Source organism: Poecilia latipinna, unplaced genomic scaffold (assembly GCF_001443285.1).
Source record: "Poecilia latipinna isolate Pla-1442-1.1 unplaced genomic scaffold, P_latipinna-1.0 Scaffold498, whole genome shotgun sequence".
NCBI lineage: Eukaryota > Metazoa > Chordata > Actinopteri > Cyprinodontiformes > Poeciliidae > Poecilia > Poecilia latipinna.
This window is the reverse complement of record NW_015113114.1, coordinates 34,807-47,687: the sequence shown is the minus strand read 5'-3', so window position 1 is coordinate 47,687 and position 12,881 is coordinate 34,807. Positions and strand designations below refer to the sequence as shown.

The window sequence follows — 12,881 nt, the reverse complement described above, 5'->3', positions numbered from 1 at the left end:
CCCTTTTTTTTTTTTTTTTTTTTTTTTTTACCCATTTTTAATTTTTTTGCTGACAAATTTCCTTCTTTTTAACCCTTTTTTTTTTTTTTTTTTTTTTTTTTACCCATTTTTAATTTTTTTGCTGACAAATTTCCTTCTTTTTAACCCTTTTTTTTTTTTTTTTTTTTTTTTGTACAACACAGCAAAAGTAACGGTTTTGACGCTCTCTAGATAGCGCTGTATGTATGTGACCGAACCGATGAAAAAACCTGTATGGAGCAGCAGATTATACGACTGTAACTGGGGATGCGTTTGCTTTTAGTTGTCATTTTTGCTTTAGTCACCTGTTTCCAATTCACATGTAACAGCAAATCTTGGCTACACCGCAGTTTAAGTGCCTGTATTTAATGCTTCAGTCGGCCCTAAATTACACTTGATTAGCAGTATTTTAACAGCTGGGTTTTCTATGCAGGCTAAATTCCAGCCAAGCTTTTTGTTGTCTTTGATTCTGCTTCCCGTAAAGCAAGGCAAAGAGAAAGGAAAGATCCACCAGACGAAAGAGAAGAAAGTGTAACAGGTAGGTTTGGAGTTGAGGAGCACATGCTTTGCTCATCACGTCCTTGGAGAAACGCAGGATGATTGAATCATCGGGAAGCATAATGGCGTCATATGGTGCATGTGTGTTTGCAGGTTTTTTAAAAAAAAAGGCTGCAATATGGTAGACATCGGAAGGGGAGGCAGGAGGTTCTGAGTTGGTAGCCGAATGATTATCTTGTCAAATGCTTCAAACTTGAAGTTTTAACAAATCAATTAAATGTGTTTGCATTATACCCCACCTCAGATTTTGTAAACAAAAAACTTCTGATCATAAACTTGAGTCTGTTCCATCTAACTACTCATTTAAAAAAATTCCCAAACGGGGGACAGATTTGATTTTTTTTTTTTTCTTCCCCTTCAATTTGATATTCTAATGTAGCCGGTTAAAAAATTAACACAAATGATTGGGTTTAATTGTAAGATTTTACAGCGGCAGCATAAAAATTATTTTGATTTCATCATTCTAAAAATGACTCAACACCCAAAACACTACAGATTATATATTTTCCTCAAGATGAAGCTCGTTGTGGGGGGATTTTATTCCCCCTCTTTATACAAAGGAAATAATACGACCCAAATTGAGCCCAATTTTTGGACATATGTCCTCAAATTTGAGTCTAGATAAATTTCGTCTGACATGCCGAGAAAGTGGCTGTGAAATAATCCAAAACCATGCCGCCTCCGCCTCCATGCTTACCAGCTGGTGTAAGGTGTTTGTGCTGAAACTCCATACTTTGTTTTTCATCGTTACGGCTAAACACATTCCCTTTCATCTCAGGTTTGTTTGCATTTGGCATGCCAGGTGAGGTCTGTAAAGTCTGAGTTGCAGCTCCTGGGATTTTGCAGCTTTTCTAAACATTTTGTCAGAATAAACTGGTACGTCCTCTTCTCTGGAGACTGGAAAATGCCTGAAGTGTTTCGCACAAATGAATCATTTTGTCTGACTGAGGTGAAGTGACGAATTTCACAGCCTTTTGAAATTACTCCAATACGCTTTCCAGCTGATGGGCAGCAAAAATTGCTTTTCTGAAGTTGTTGCTGGGCGTCACAGCACTATGCAGCTCTTCTTTTATAATATGTTTTAATGTCCTTTTATCAGCAGTATATAGCTACTATTTAATACATATTGATAGTGTGGATGCTGCTGCGTTTGTCATTTTGACAGCATAAGAAAAATACCGGAAACACAATTCATAATTTTTTTTTTACCATATTTCTTAAAATTTGATTCTAAAAGCAATAAAATTCATATTTTCATGACTACACTACAAGAACCACACCCACATTTGACTTTCACAAAAAAAAAAGAAAAGAAGCACAACGTTTCAAATAGTTTATATAAAAAGGATTTATTGAAGTGAATGGGAGAGAAAAAGAGAAACAAAATTTGGATGATGACACTGGATTTATCAGAGTGAAACTTTTCCGAGGTGGGCCAATTCCACCGTTGCACTTTACCGAGAGCAAAGCCCAATTCATCGACTGTGTTAAATTTTTTTTTTTTTTTTTTACACTTTGAAATAACATATTTAAATGCGTATGCACTGCAGTTGTAACTTCCAATTAACACCAATTACTTCTCTACACTAACACCACCAGCTCAAAACATGGTCACCTTCATGTGCCCCCGAAAAAGAAAAAAGAGGATAAAAATAAAAACATGGGGAAAAGCAAACAAAAAAACCCAAAAACAATAAGTTCTGATGGCAAACATTGTCTTCTCATGGAAGGATTATGCATATAAAGTTCAAATCCAAGAAATTTCACACTGCGCATTTTAGATAAAGCAGCATACATATTTAATATTTTATTACAATTCATAGTTTCACCTCAGTTGTCTGTTCAATGTCTGCCGTCATCAAAGAGAATACAAAAAAATAGATTTGGTCATTATTTACAAGAACACGTAATTTCCGAACTATCAAAGCTGAGGGTTTCAGGAGGAGGAGCGGCTTTGACAAAGGCAGACATGTTGGTGCCATAATTTGTTTTTTTTTTTTTTGTTTTGTTTTGTTTTTTCCTTTTAAAAAAAGCCCTGCCAGGGTCACACTGTGCACGTTCAGACAAAAAGGTTCACACCAGGACAGCAGAGAGTATTGGCTTACCGGTGACACTACAAATACATAACTTACATCATAAGAGAAACAAAAAAAAAATAAAATTATGATGCAAAACAATACATTTAAGACAAGGAAATGATAGCCATACATGAAATCCAGTAGTTGACTTTAAAATGTATAAGACATGCACTCTTTTTTTTTATTATTATTATTTTTGTTTTCGAAGGGGAAGCCTTTTAAAATGCATAAGTTATCTGAAACTTGTCTTACATAAACAGTGAGAAAACAAAGCGATTTTCTTTTCAAAAAAATTTTTTTTTTTTTTTTTTTATCTCTGCTATTGTTTACTTTTACAAAACAGGTGTCCACAAAGCAGGTAAAAGTGGACCGTAGAGACTGGAACATGGGATTATTAGAGGTGCGGGAAGCAGTCCCGTCGACCTGACTGGCCAATAATCAAAAAATAAAAATTCAACAAAAGAAACACTCCTACTGCAATATGAAACTGGGAGGAGGAGGGGGCAGGGAGGTATTTGGGTTTGTAGGGAAGTGACCAAGAGAAACAAGTTTTAAAACAGTTCACAACTCGGCTTACGCGGGACTCTCAGTCGTCTTCGTCTTCCTCCCCTTCTTCATCCAGGTTCCGTTTTCTCTTTTGACCTCGCTCTTCTTCTGGAAAATAAGAGTGAAATTAAGCTTCCTACTGAAAATCGGGTGAATTTCCCTTCAAATTTGGTGCATTTTTCATCATTGTTGATCTATTTTCTGAATACGGTGCAGTAAAAATGAAGCAGGTTTAGCCCAACAAGTCAAAGGCAGCCCCCCCTCATGTCATTTTGCACTTGTCACTGGGCAAGATAAAACTTTAGTGAGATGGAAGTAGGTCTCTGATGGGGTTATCTTTTAGATTTTTATTTTATTTTTTAGTGGTTCTATCTTTTGTCCAGTTACAGTAGCAAAAATGAGGATGCCAAGATTCAGTTTAGCTCCAAATCGCCACTTCTACTGTTGTTCTGGTTGTGGCCCAGTGATTTAACTTTAGTCAGTGAGTTTTTTCAAATCAATTAGTTGGAAAAAACTTGGGGGGGGGGAGGCATAAACTATTGCGTATTAAAATAGAAACATCTTCACAACTCTGTCCTTTTTTATTTTGCACAACCAAACCAGTGAAGAAATGTTTTGCTGTGAGTGCTAATTGTAGTGAAACATATAAACAGGATAATCAGAGTGAAAGTGGGGAAAAGTTCAGGTGTATCGACGATCTCCACTTGTACTTACCTTCTTCATCTTCATCATCAACCTCTTTGTCATTCAAGTCTTCCTCTTCCTCCTCCTTTATTCAAAGAAAAGGGTGAAAAAAATGAGAGGGCCTTCCTCCAGCTATGCTGTGATTTGAAAAAAAAAAATAAAAAAAAAAATACATACACATATGCGTACGTAATCGAATAAAAATCACCCACCTCCCCACTCAGGTCCTCTTCCTCCTCTTCTTCGTTTTCCTCTTCATCATCCTCTCCCTCTTCGTCTTCCTCGTCTCCAGGCAGGGCGTCCTCGTCATACTCTTCCTCATCTACATGTTGGTAAAAGCAAATGTTTAAAAGTCAAAATTGGTAACGTAAATGGTGCTAAAAAAGAAAGAAGAAGAAGAAGAAGAAGATGAAGCCATCATCTTGAACTGCCTTACACTTACCATCTTCATCTTCGTCTTCATCGTCTAAGCCCTCGGCGTAGACCTCGGCATCGGAGTCGGGGGCCTCCTTGTCTTCTTTGTCGTAGCCGTCTAGGTACGTGAGCTGCGGTAAGAGCTTGAACACGTTGTCTCTGTACTCGTTCAGATTTGTTACTTCACAGTTGAACAGATCGAGGCTTTTCAGGGACCCCAATTCTTTCTGCCAGGAGGGAGCAAAACGGTTAAATGGACGCTTTAGACAGATGCATTTCCTCCACGGACGTGTTTGCAGCGAAGCTGTTTACAGGATGCACAGAGCTGGAAAGCTAAAAAAAAAAAAAAACCTGGATTTTTTTTTTTTTTGGCTTAAAGTTTTTAAATTAAGAATAATGCAGCTCTGCCCCTCCCACACCTGCTGCTGATTAGCCAAATGAAAAAAGTTGAAGTCAGCTATTTTATATAAACTATAAAAAGACATAACCTTTTTCCCCCCCTTACATTGATGTGGATTCAGAATAAATCCTTTCTATTTTATGGCAATCATTACTAAAATACTTTTATTTACCAAATGATAGAAGAAATATAGATTTTTTTTTGACAGAATTCATTACTTAAAATACAAATATTTACATGTACTAAAATTACTGTGCTGCTCAGGACAGAGCAGGCTTGAACTTTGAACTTTCTGTGTTGCTGAAATGTGTTACACAAATTAACTGTTATGACTTGTGCACTTCACACACAAAAAAAAAAAAAAAGATGAAATCCCAAGGACAGACATAGTAATGTCTGATTTTATGGATTGTATCTAAATACAACAGCCTATGTCCAGAATAATGGGGAGAATAAATATGCGTTGGTATTTACTCACCAATGGTTCTATTGTGCTAAGATCTTTTATCTTGTTCCCGCTGAGATTCAGATGCGTGAGGTTCGGACATTTGTCCGCCAGAACTTCTAGCCCTCCTGAGATCCGGTTGTCGCTGAGTTCAAGCTGGTGAAGCAGTTAAAACCCATTAAAACCGATACAGTCTGGAGTTTTACCCTCGTTCAAGGCTAGAAAGACCTCACCTTTTTGAGTTTCTTTAGCTTCGGCAGATGAGCAACTGTTGTCAGACCGACATTGATTGTGCTTAGAAATTCCAGCTCCTCAAACTCATCCGTTAGACCCTCGATCTTGCCTTCGTTTGAGCGACAGTTGTCCAGCACAAGCTCTTTGACCTGCAGAACAACACATCTGGTTAGTGTTTATCATGAAACTTAAAGTGAATATGTGAAAAGATCATATGCGATGGGCAGAATATTTCAAGTACTTTGCAATGCTACAAATGGACCAAGATTGAATTAAACAAAAAAAAAAAAAGTGCAAATGTGCTTGTGTCATTTTTTGTTTTATAGAACAGGTCATTTTTAAATGTCAGCCACCCACCCTGGGCCTGCATAGCCCCCACCCAGCCCCTTTCATATCTAGGCAGAACATATTAAACAACATATTTAAATAATTGTGGACCTTACATTTGTTGGGGCAAAAGATGCAAATCAGCTGATTTTTGGTCTTATTATTAGGGGCTTATAATTAAGGCTTTGTTTAAAATAACGTTTTATTTTTAACCTAAATGTTCAAAGTTCAGCAGTTACTTTCTTGTGTGCGCATTTCTTTTATTTGTTACATAGTACACTGCACAGTACACTAAAACTCAATGATAGACTCTTCTGACACAATTCAACCTTCCTCCAAATAGAGAGCTCAGGCAGAGCTCTGTCATAAAGATGATAAAATACCGTCGCGGTCCTTGAAAGGAAAGATAAACATGGGGTGTGGCCATATTTGGGGGAGGACGAAATGGAAGTTGAGCCAGTTTTTTTTTTTTTTTTTTTTACACTTTCGACTTTACTTTAGTTGACCTTACGATGTTAAGCAGAGAATTGCGGTCACAGGTGTGCTGTTATCTGACATTTCATTTGGACCTTGAACGTGTCTCTGCCCATCAACAACAGTCAGCGGTCAGAACATATCTCGCCGCTCTAAATATCGCGATGTCTTGGGTCTTCTTTCATTACGTAAATAATAATACATTTAGATCTATTTTTAAGACAAGCCGATCAAAAGTACGCCTGTGCTTATTTGTGAAGTTGTTGATTGAACAGTAGAACAGGAGGAGACGTGCGTGTTTGGTTTCCGAGCGGCGTAGATGTACATTTTGAGAAAAGAAAGCAGTGGGAGCTGAGCAGGTCTACGAGTCGTGTACAGGGTCATTTGTGAGTAGGAGGGGCCGCTAAAGCCGATTAGATATCCGCCAGGCAAACGTTTCATTGTTGCTTCACCTAAAGCGTTGTCGGTCGGGACTAACGACGAGTGTAGACCGCTAATAAGATGAAGGTATGATAAACCGTTCGTCGTTCGTGTCAAAAGGACGGGGTTTCGGTGTGTTTCGAAATGCCTTTGTTTCTGAGTAAAATGGCGGCTTGTCCTAGTTCTGAAAAACTGGAGCAACAACAACGCGGCTGGAGCGCCTTTTCCAAGTTAGTCGACTGGTTATTCCTAAAAAGAAAAACAAAACGTCCCCCCACGGTGGTTTACACCGACCCCGGGCGAGTTTATGGTTCGTCCCTACTTGTGTTCGCCCAGCCTGGCGGTTGTTGACGGTCCGTACCGAAAGCGCGTTGTTTCGGCCATCTGTACGCACTGTGGAGGCTTTGGTGGAGGCTGCACGCTTTGCAGCCTCCACCATTACAAGCTGCTTAACGTTTCAATGCACTCCATGCCGAAATAACCCATTTCACCTGGCCGGTTTCGGGTACAGTTCCTACAGGTTGTGATCTTTATGCATCGTTTGATAATTTCCATGACTTCCAGTATGCGCATCCGCAACCCGCCAAGTGCACGACTTAAAATATTTAGGTGGACGAGTTTACCGGTGAGACCCGCAGATACCCCACAAAACAGTCAGCAAATGAGAACAAGGCTGGGTACTGGAGAGGAACCGGGGTTCGCAGACGAAAAGTTACAAATATGGCTCCTCGTTGCTTGCCGTGTTTATAAAAACTGTGCTGCATTCTGAAAATGTTGGAGCGGCGCAGAAAGTTGGAAGCAGAGGACCTGTCGAGTGTAAACACGAAGCCAAAAGCAACAATGTGACCCCACGTCTCCATCATCTTTTAACTTGGAGGAAACTTTGTATCCCCCTCCCCACGCCAAGACATCACACGAAATATTCTCCATTAGGCAGCGTGAAAACATCGCAAGAGGAGATGCGAGGCCAACTTACGTCCGACGGAGTGCGGTTCCGCAGCTCCAGGTGAATTCTTTTCTTCATGTCCATCCTTGATCGGCGCTCAGATGATACGATACACACTTTTAATAATTACTGCAAATGCAACTACCACCTCAGGAACAGAATGCTGCTGTTCATTCAAACTTGATCCGCTCGGTGGGCGGCAGCACGTTTCAGGATTGTCGTCACCGCCGTCCAATGGGAAGAGCCGATTAAAGAGGGAAGGGATTTACAGACGCACAGCCCAATGAGGCCGCGCTTATACAACTGGGTGGGGTTTTGTTGTGAAGTTAGGTTGTTTGCTAACCAAAGTTTACATAGAATTAACGATGCTGGGAATGTATATACAGTTTTCACCCCCACTAATAAAACTGCATACGTATCGAAACCTGTGTTAAGTTTGATGATTATGTATGAAGTTCACGAATGTTGTTTTTAATTTGGATATATGTGTTCTGATAAACGAAGCCCCCTCAATGGAAAACAAAACAACGACATTAAAACTGGATATTATAACATAAACAATAAAATAAATAAAAAACTTCTATTCAAATGATTACCAAGTTAATAAAAATAATTCTGAAACGATGCACAAAATGCAAACATTTTATTTTAAAAACAACACACGAGCATTAGACATAATTTTAAGCCCACATTTGTGCATTAAAATGTTCTTATTTATTGCCTTGATGTAATCCAGTTTTAAATGTGTTTTAACTGTAACCGGACAATCATAATTATAATAAAGGCTTAAAAACAACAGTGTGTGTAATTAATTTATATCATGTTTCACTTAGTGAATTGACTTAATAAAATAAATTGACTTTTCAGTAAGATTTTAAATTACTGTTGGAAGGGGTGACAAAAATGTTGCATCAGAAAAATAAATGTATAGATTATTTTGGAGACATTACAGATGGTTATTCCTTGCAAGGGTTTAAAACAAACTTTAGGGTAAGTATTTTTAGTAAATTCCAAATTCCCACACTATAGTATTAATATATTTCCAAATTTTCATCAGAGTTAATGGTTGCAAAAGGCAGCAAAGAAAAAAAAAAGCTGTTTTGAATAATTAAACTTTAAGAATCACTTTATCTAGATTGACCTTCCATTGAATCAGTGTTGAAGTAGATGAACAGATTTTTTTTTTAATAAAATATTTTTGAAAAAAAAAAAAACTCAGTTTATTGAGTTGGTATCAATTTTCTCTTCACTTGTTAAAATTTTAAAAAATAAAGCCACGTTGGTGCTGTGCAGCATTTCTCCATGAGGGGGCAGCAGGGAACTCGGTCTGTGAGTCCCGCTGCCCTCTGCTGTCAGAGATCACAGGGCATTACCTACTGGACACCCCTTTCTTCCTTCAACACCGTGTTTGCACTTCAAGCAAACGATTCAGGTGCATTAAAACCTCGATATCCATAAATTTGCTCTAAGCAGCTGTTTTTTCTGAACTATTCCCATTTACCTTTTATCTGACACCCAGAATGCACATTAATCCTGTCCTTAGTGATGGGTGCTGAGCCTTCAGAGTATTTATTTATTTATTTTTTTGCAGTATATGTATTATAAAGTGCTGATTTGCTGATTGTTATGCTATTTTTGACATGCTGTGATGTATTTATGGACTGGGAGAAACCATCATTGAGACTAAGACTTCATTTGTAACTGAACTACAATTATTTTGGGCACAGCATAACTTCCCATTCAAGGTTTTGGCCTGGATGTTTGAAAAACGATGAGCCCTGGAATGAAGAGGCAGAGTCGTAGCTGTCACTGTCACCCTTCATGTCCGCGTGTGATCAATCTGACACCGTAGCTTTTCACTGTAAATTACAATATTGTGACCAACGTGTCAGTTTCTCATAACTATTTCCACACTAACTCCCTGCTCCTCTCTGTTGCTCATGAAGTACCAGAGCAGCACACATCCATTCTTTGAAAAAAAAAAAATGCTTAACGAGCATTCAACAGTGTAAAAGTAAAGTAAATCACATATTGTAACACTTAACCATTAGCTGTGTAGGGTTGTGTATAACAGATAAGATGTAATTCATCATTTTCATGAGAATAAAATGGCTTGTCCTTGTAGGTTTCTCAGGGTCTGATGTCCAGCAGACACTGGGTGACAGGTGGGGTACATCCTGGACAGGTGGCCAGGGCAACACAGTCACACCTCAGGACAATTTGGAGAAACCAAATATGCAAACAAAATACCAAAAAAAAAAAAAAAAAAACCCTCCAAGGAGAAGATTCTTGGACATTCTTCCTTCAAGGCAACAATGCTTAAAGCTGCTTCAACATGCAGCCCCTTCATGGATTGTAGTCAGAAGGAGAAACTAAAAATATACATTACAGTTGCAGCGCTACAACACAGAATATCACCAAGACGTCTCAGGCATATGTAGGTTAATTACACAGTGTAAAATAAGACATTTATCCACATATGTTCTCTTACTAATATACACCAAAATGGTATTCAGTAAATACATTTCAGTCTAATGAAAAGTATAGTCATACACAGTAAAGTGAATGCTTGCTTCTTTTGCTCGAGTTACTGCATCAGTGCTGTGTACCATGGCAACCATCATTGTGTGGTGATGCTGAAGAGAGCCGAAGAAGTTCAAAGAAGGCAAATGCTACCATTAGTCTTCCTAAATGTTTGTCTTTCGAAAAGCTATACTATTGTTGTATTGGTCAAGTTTTATTTGGTCATTAGTTTGCCCTATATTGACTAATTTTTTAATGACATCTCAAATATATTCAACATAATCTTTAGCTAGATGCAAAGTAAATCAATTAATGTGCAGCTTTGACCCTTTTGAAATTGAATAACTTCGAGGTAATATTAAACTAAGATGTCATTGATGAACATGTTTGGTACGGATTATTTGGAAAATTGTTTTACTAATCGCAGAAAGGTCAAATTCTTCTATGGTAAATTGAAGGTTTTCTGTAGTTTTTAGATAAGCTGCATTTAATTACATAGAAAGAATGCAAACAAAATGAACAAAAAACAACTGCATTAATCAGCTATTCAGTAGTAGCTGCTAATAGTTACATAAATATTAACAGCTGTCATTTTATGTTCTCCTAATCAGACTGTTTCTCTGTACATCTTCACAAGCAACAAGTATTTCTTTGTCATTTATATTAAGTGTATATATACAATGAAGCAAGATGGATAACTCCTCACACGGAGAATTCGAATGCATATTTACCTGGTAGGTCAGATGAACAACACTTCAAAGTGTTGCTTGGTCTTGTAAATTGAGACCTATTCAACCAACTACGTGACATTTGGAAGAAAACAAAACAAAAAACCCCCACAGAGGTTCCTGTCATGGGTCCAGGCATTCTGCTTGCATGTAATCAAATCAAGGCCACCTGGCTCTTTCTGAAACGTTCTGTAAAACTCCACTCCAACTTCAATATTTATTTATTTTTTTCCAGTTCATCACAAAATGATTTTAAAGGGGGAAAAGGCACCAAGATGTTCAACCTTTACCAGATTATTTAAGTTTCCTCATGGGGCTCTTTAATTCAGCCCAGAAAGCCTTAATATAATTAGTCGCATCTGTGCTACTACAGAACTGGTTTCGTCGCCAGCAGCAGACAAATAAATAGAAACACCTGCGCACCGGCGTGTATACTTTCTATTAAATCTAAATGTAAAACCGGCAGAAAAGTTTACAGGATAACATTGGAATTGTAGGCAACAATAAACACATTTCTAAAAAGTGAAAATAAACTCACGAGATGTAGCTCCCTGCGTATCATGCTTGTAATACAACCAACTCGCCAGAAGAGGGCGACATTTACCAAAAGGTGAAGTTAGAAAAACAATATTCTCAAGTTATTTCCTTAATCGTACCAGTAGGAGATGTTAACAACAAACTCCATTAGGCAAATATATTATTAATTTTACCCTGTTTGCCTTGTAGGAGTAGTTCAACAAGCTTTCTTCTCAACACGTCTGAGCATTAAATATATTTCTCTGCTTTTTCTTTCCACCTTCTTCATAACCTCCAGTTTAACACACAGCAGATGTTGCATTCAATACCACAATGCAACCTAGTCGTAATAAAATCTTCCCCCACCAGCTGCCTGTGGATTCGACAAAAATTGTGAGCAGAGCACGTTAAAGTCGTAAAGTTTTCTTCTTCTGCAGCTCGAAAAAAATTCAGAGACTTTGCCTTTAGGCACAAAGTTCAGGCAGGTGCGTTTGATGATGTGGGCAGCGTAAGCAGCTGCTGGCCTGCTAAGACTTAATTTAATTTACAGAGTGAGGCAGGACTCAGACAAGTGGCTGAATAGCTGTGCTAACAGTTAGTTTATTGTTCATTGGTCTTTGACAATCAAAAGAGGAAATAATGGAAAGCATTTTTTCAGCAAGTCAAATCTTGTTTGTTGTATTTTCAGAGCATTATGACACATTTGAGGTGGAATAGCTCTTAAACTCAAGAGGGCAATAACTTTTTTTTTTTTGGAAAATCCCTATAGAATTGTTTTTTAAATTATTTTTGCTGCAAGCAACAAGTAGATGGATGGATCTTCAAGACTGAAAATAAGTGTGGAAAAAAAAAATCAAAATTTAAAAATTGTTTGAAAACTTTAAGAAACTCCATAGAACTACTGATCTATGAACCATTTGTAAAGGTTACATTAAAGTCAGGGCCCTCAGAAGTGGGAATGATATTTCCCAGTGAAAGTTTTTGAATTGAAAGCTTTGCACTCTGCAAAGGCGCCTAGTCAGCATGTTTTATTTTTGGGTTTCCTTCACTTCCTGCTTTGTTAAATTTATCTTCTTCAGGTTCCTAACATACTCTCCACCTCCCCCCATTCTTATATATACCAGCTAAACTCTGCATCTAATATTCCTCCTTCTCTGTGTGGGTTCTGCTCTGCCTGATGATCCTTTAGACCTCTGGGTCTGAAGAGAATAATCAGAGTTAGCTGTTAGGGGACTGAAGTTTAAAAAAATAAATAAAATCTTATTTTGATACCGACCAGACTGATGTCTGCAAGTCCTCCATCTGGTCAGGTCTGCAAAGCAACCCTATTGATGTCACTGATGTGCTTTCATTTGATAGCTCTTCTCTTTTTAAGAGGCCTGACAGTTCTCGTCGAAGCGGAGTGCGGGAGCTCTCGCCGTGTTTCGGGAACACGCGGAGCCGCTCGCCTCCTATCGGGAACATCTCGGGTCAGACCTGCCTTTCATAAAACAGTTAGCGTCTTGTAACCTGCTGCAAAATTAAACCGCTCCACGACGCCTGTGAGAACGACGAAAGCAAGAGCAAAACG

The 12,881-nt window shown here is 38.2% G+C and overlaps 1 protein-coding gene and 1 long non-coding RNA gene across 5 annotated transcripts; one reads left to right on the top strand and one right to left on the bottom strand.

The window, feature by feature from the left end:
• Positions 1–114: 114 nt before the first annotated feature.
• LOC106952185 (uncharacterized) lies at positions 115–1,473 on the top strand. Its single transcript, XR_001425931.1, has 2 exons — positions 115–567; positions 606–1,473. It is a non-coding gene; the product is annotated as an uncharacterized LOC106952185 (long non-coding RNA).
• A 433-nt stretch (positions 1,474–1,906) lies between these two features.
• On the bottom strand, positions 1,907–8,327 carry anp32a (acidic (leucine-rich) nuclear phosphoprotein 32 family, member A). 4 transcript variants are annotated; one of them, XM_015040154.1, is made up of 8 exons: positions 7,575–8,326; positions 5,377–5,526; positions 5,177–5,299; positions 4,327–4,525; positions 4,097–4,206; positions 3,915–3,969; positions 3,297–3,308; positions 1,907–2,405 (listed from the first exon to the last, which is right to left on the bottom strand). In XM_015040154.1, the coding sequence occupies exons 1-8, from the start codon at positions 7,626–7,628 to the stop codon at positions 2,194–2,196; spliced, it is 915 nt and encodes a 304-aa protein (XP_014895640.1). In that variant the 5' UTR covers positions 7,629–8,326; the 3' UTR covers positions 1,907–2,193. The 4 variants fall into 4 exon arrangements, with proteins under 4 accessions (XP_014895640.1, XP_014895637.1, XP_014895638.1 ...); XM_015040151.1 differs by lacking the exon at positions 1,907–2,405 and having other exon boundaries at positions 2,839–3,308; positions 4,097–4,215; positions 7,575–8,327; XM_015040152.1 differs by lacking the exon at positions 1,907–2,405 and having other exon boundaries at positions 2,839–3,305; positions 4,097–4,215; positions 7,575–8,327.
• Positions 8,328–12,881: the final 4,554 nt, after the last annotated feature.

Bases quoted from the DNA above. Each gene is read 5' to 3' on its own strand.
- anp32a (XM_015040154.1), bottom strand. From the start codon at position 7,628: ATGGACATGAAGAAAAGAATTCACCTGGAGCTGCGGAACCGCACTCCG. The intron at 4,526-5,176 runs GTGAGTAAATAC...CCCTCCTGGCAG, and splicing joins TTAGCACAATAGAACCATTG to AAAGAATTGGGGTCCCTGAA. The intron at 4,207-4,326 runs GTAAGTGTAAGG...ACCAACATGTAG, and splicing joins TGAAGACGAAGATGAAGATG to ATGAGGAAGAGTATGACGAG.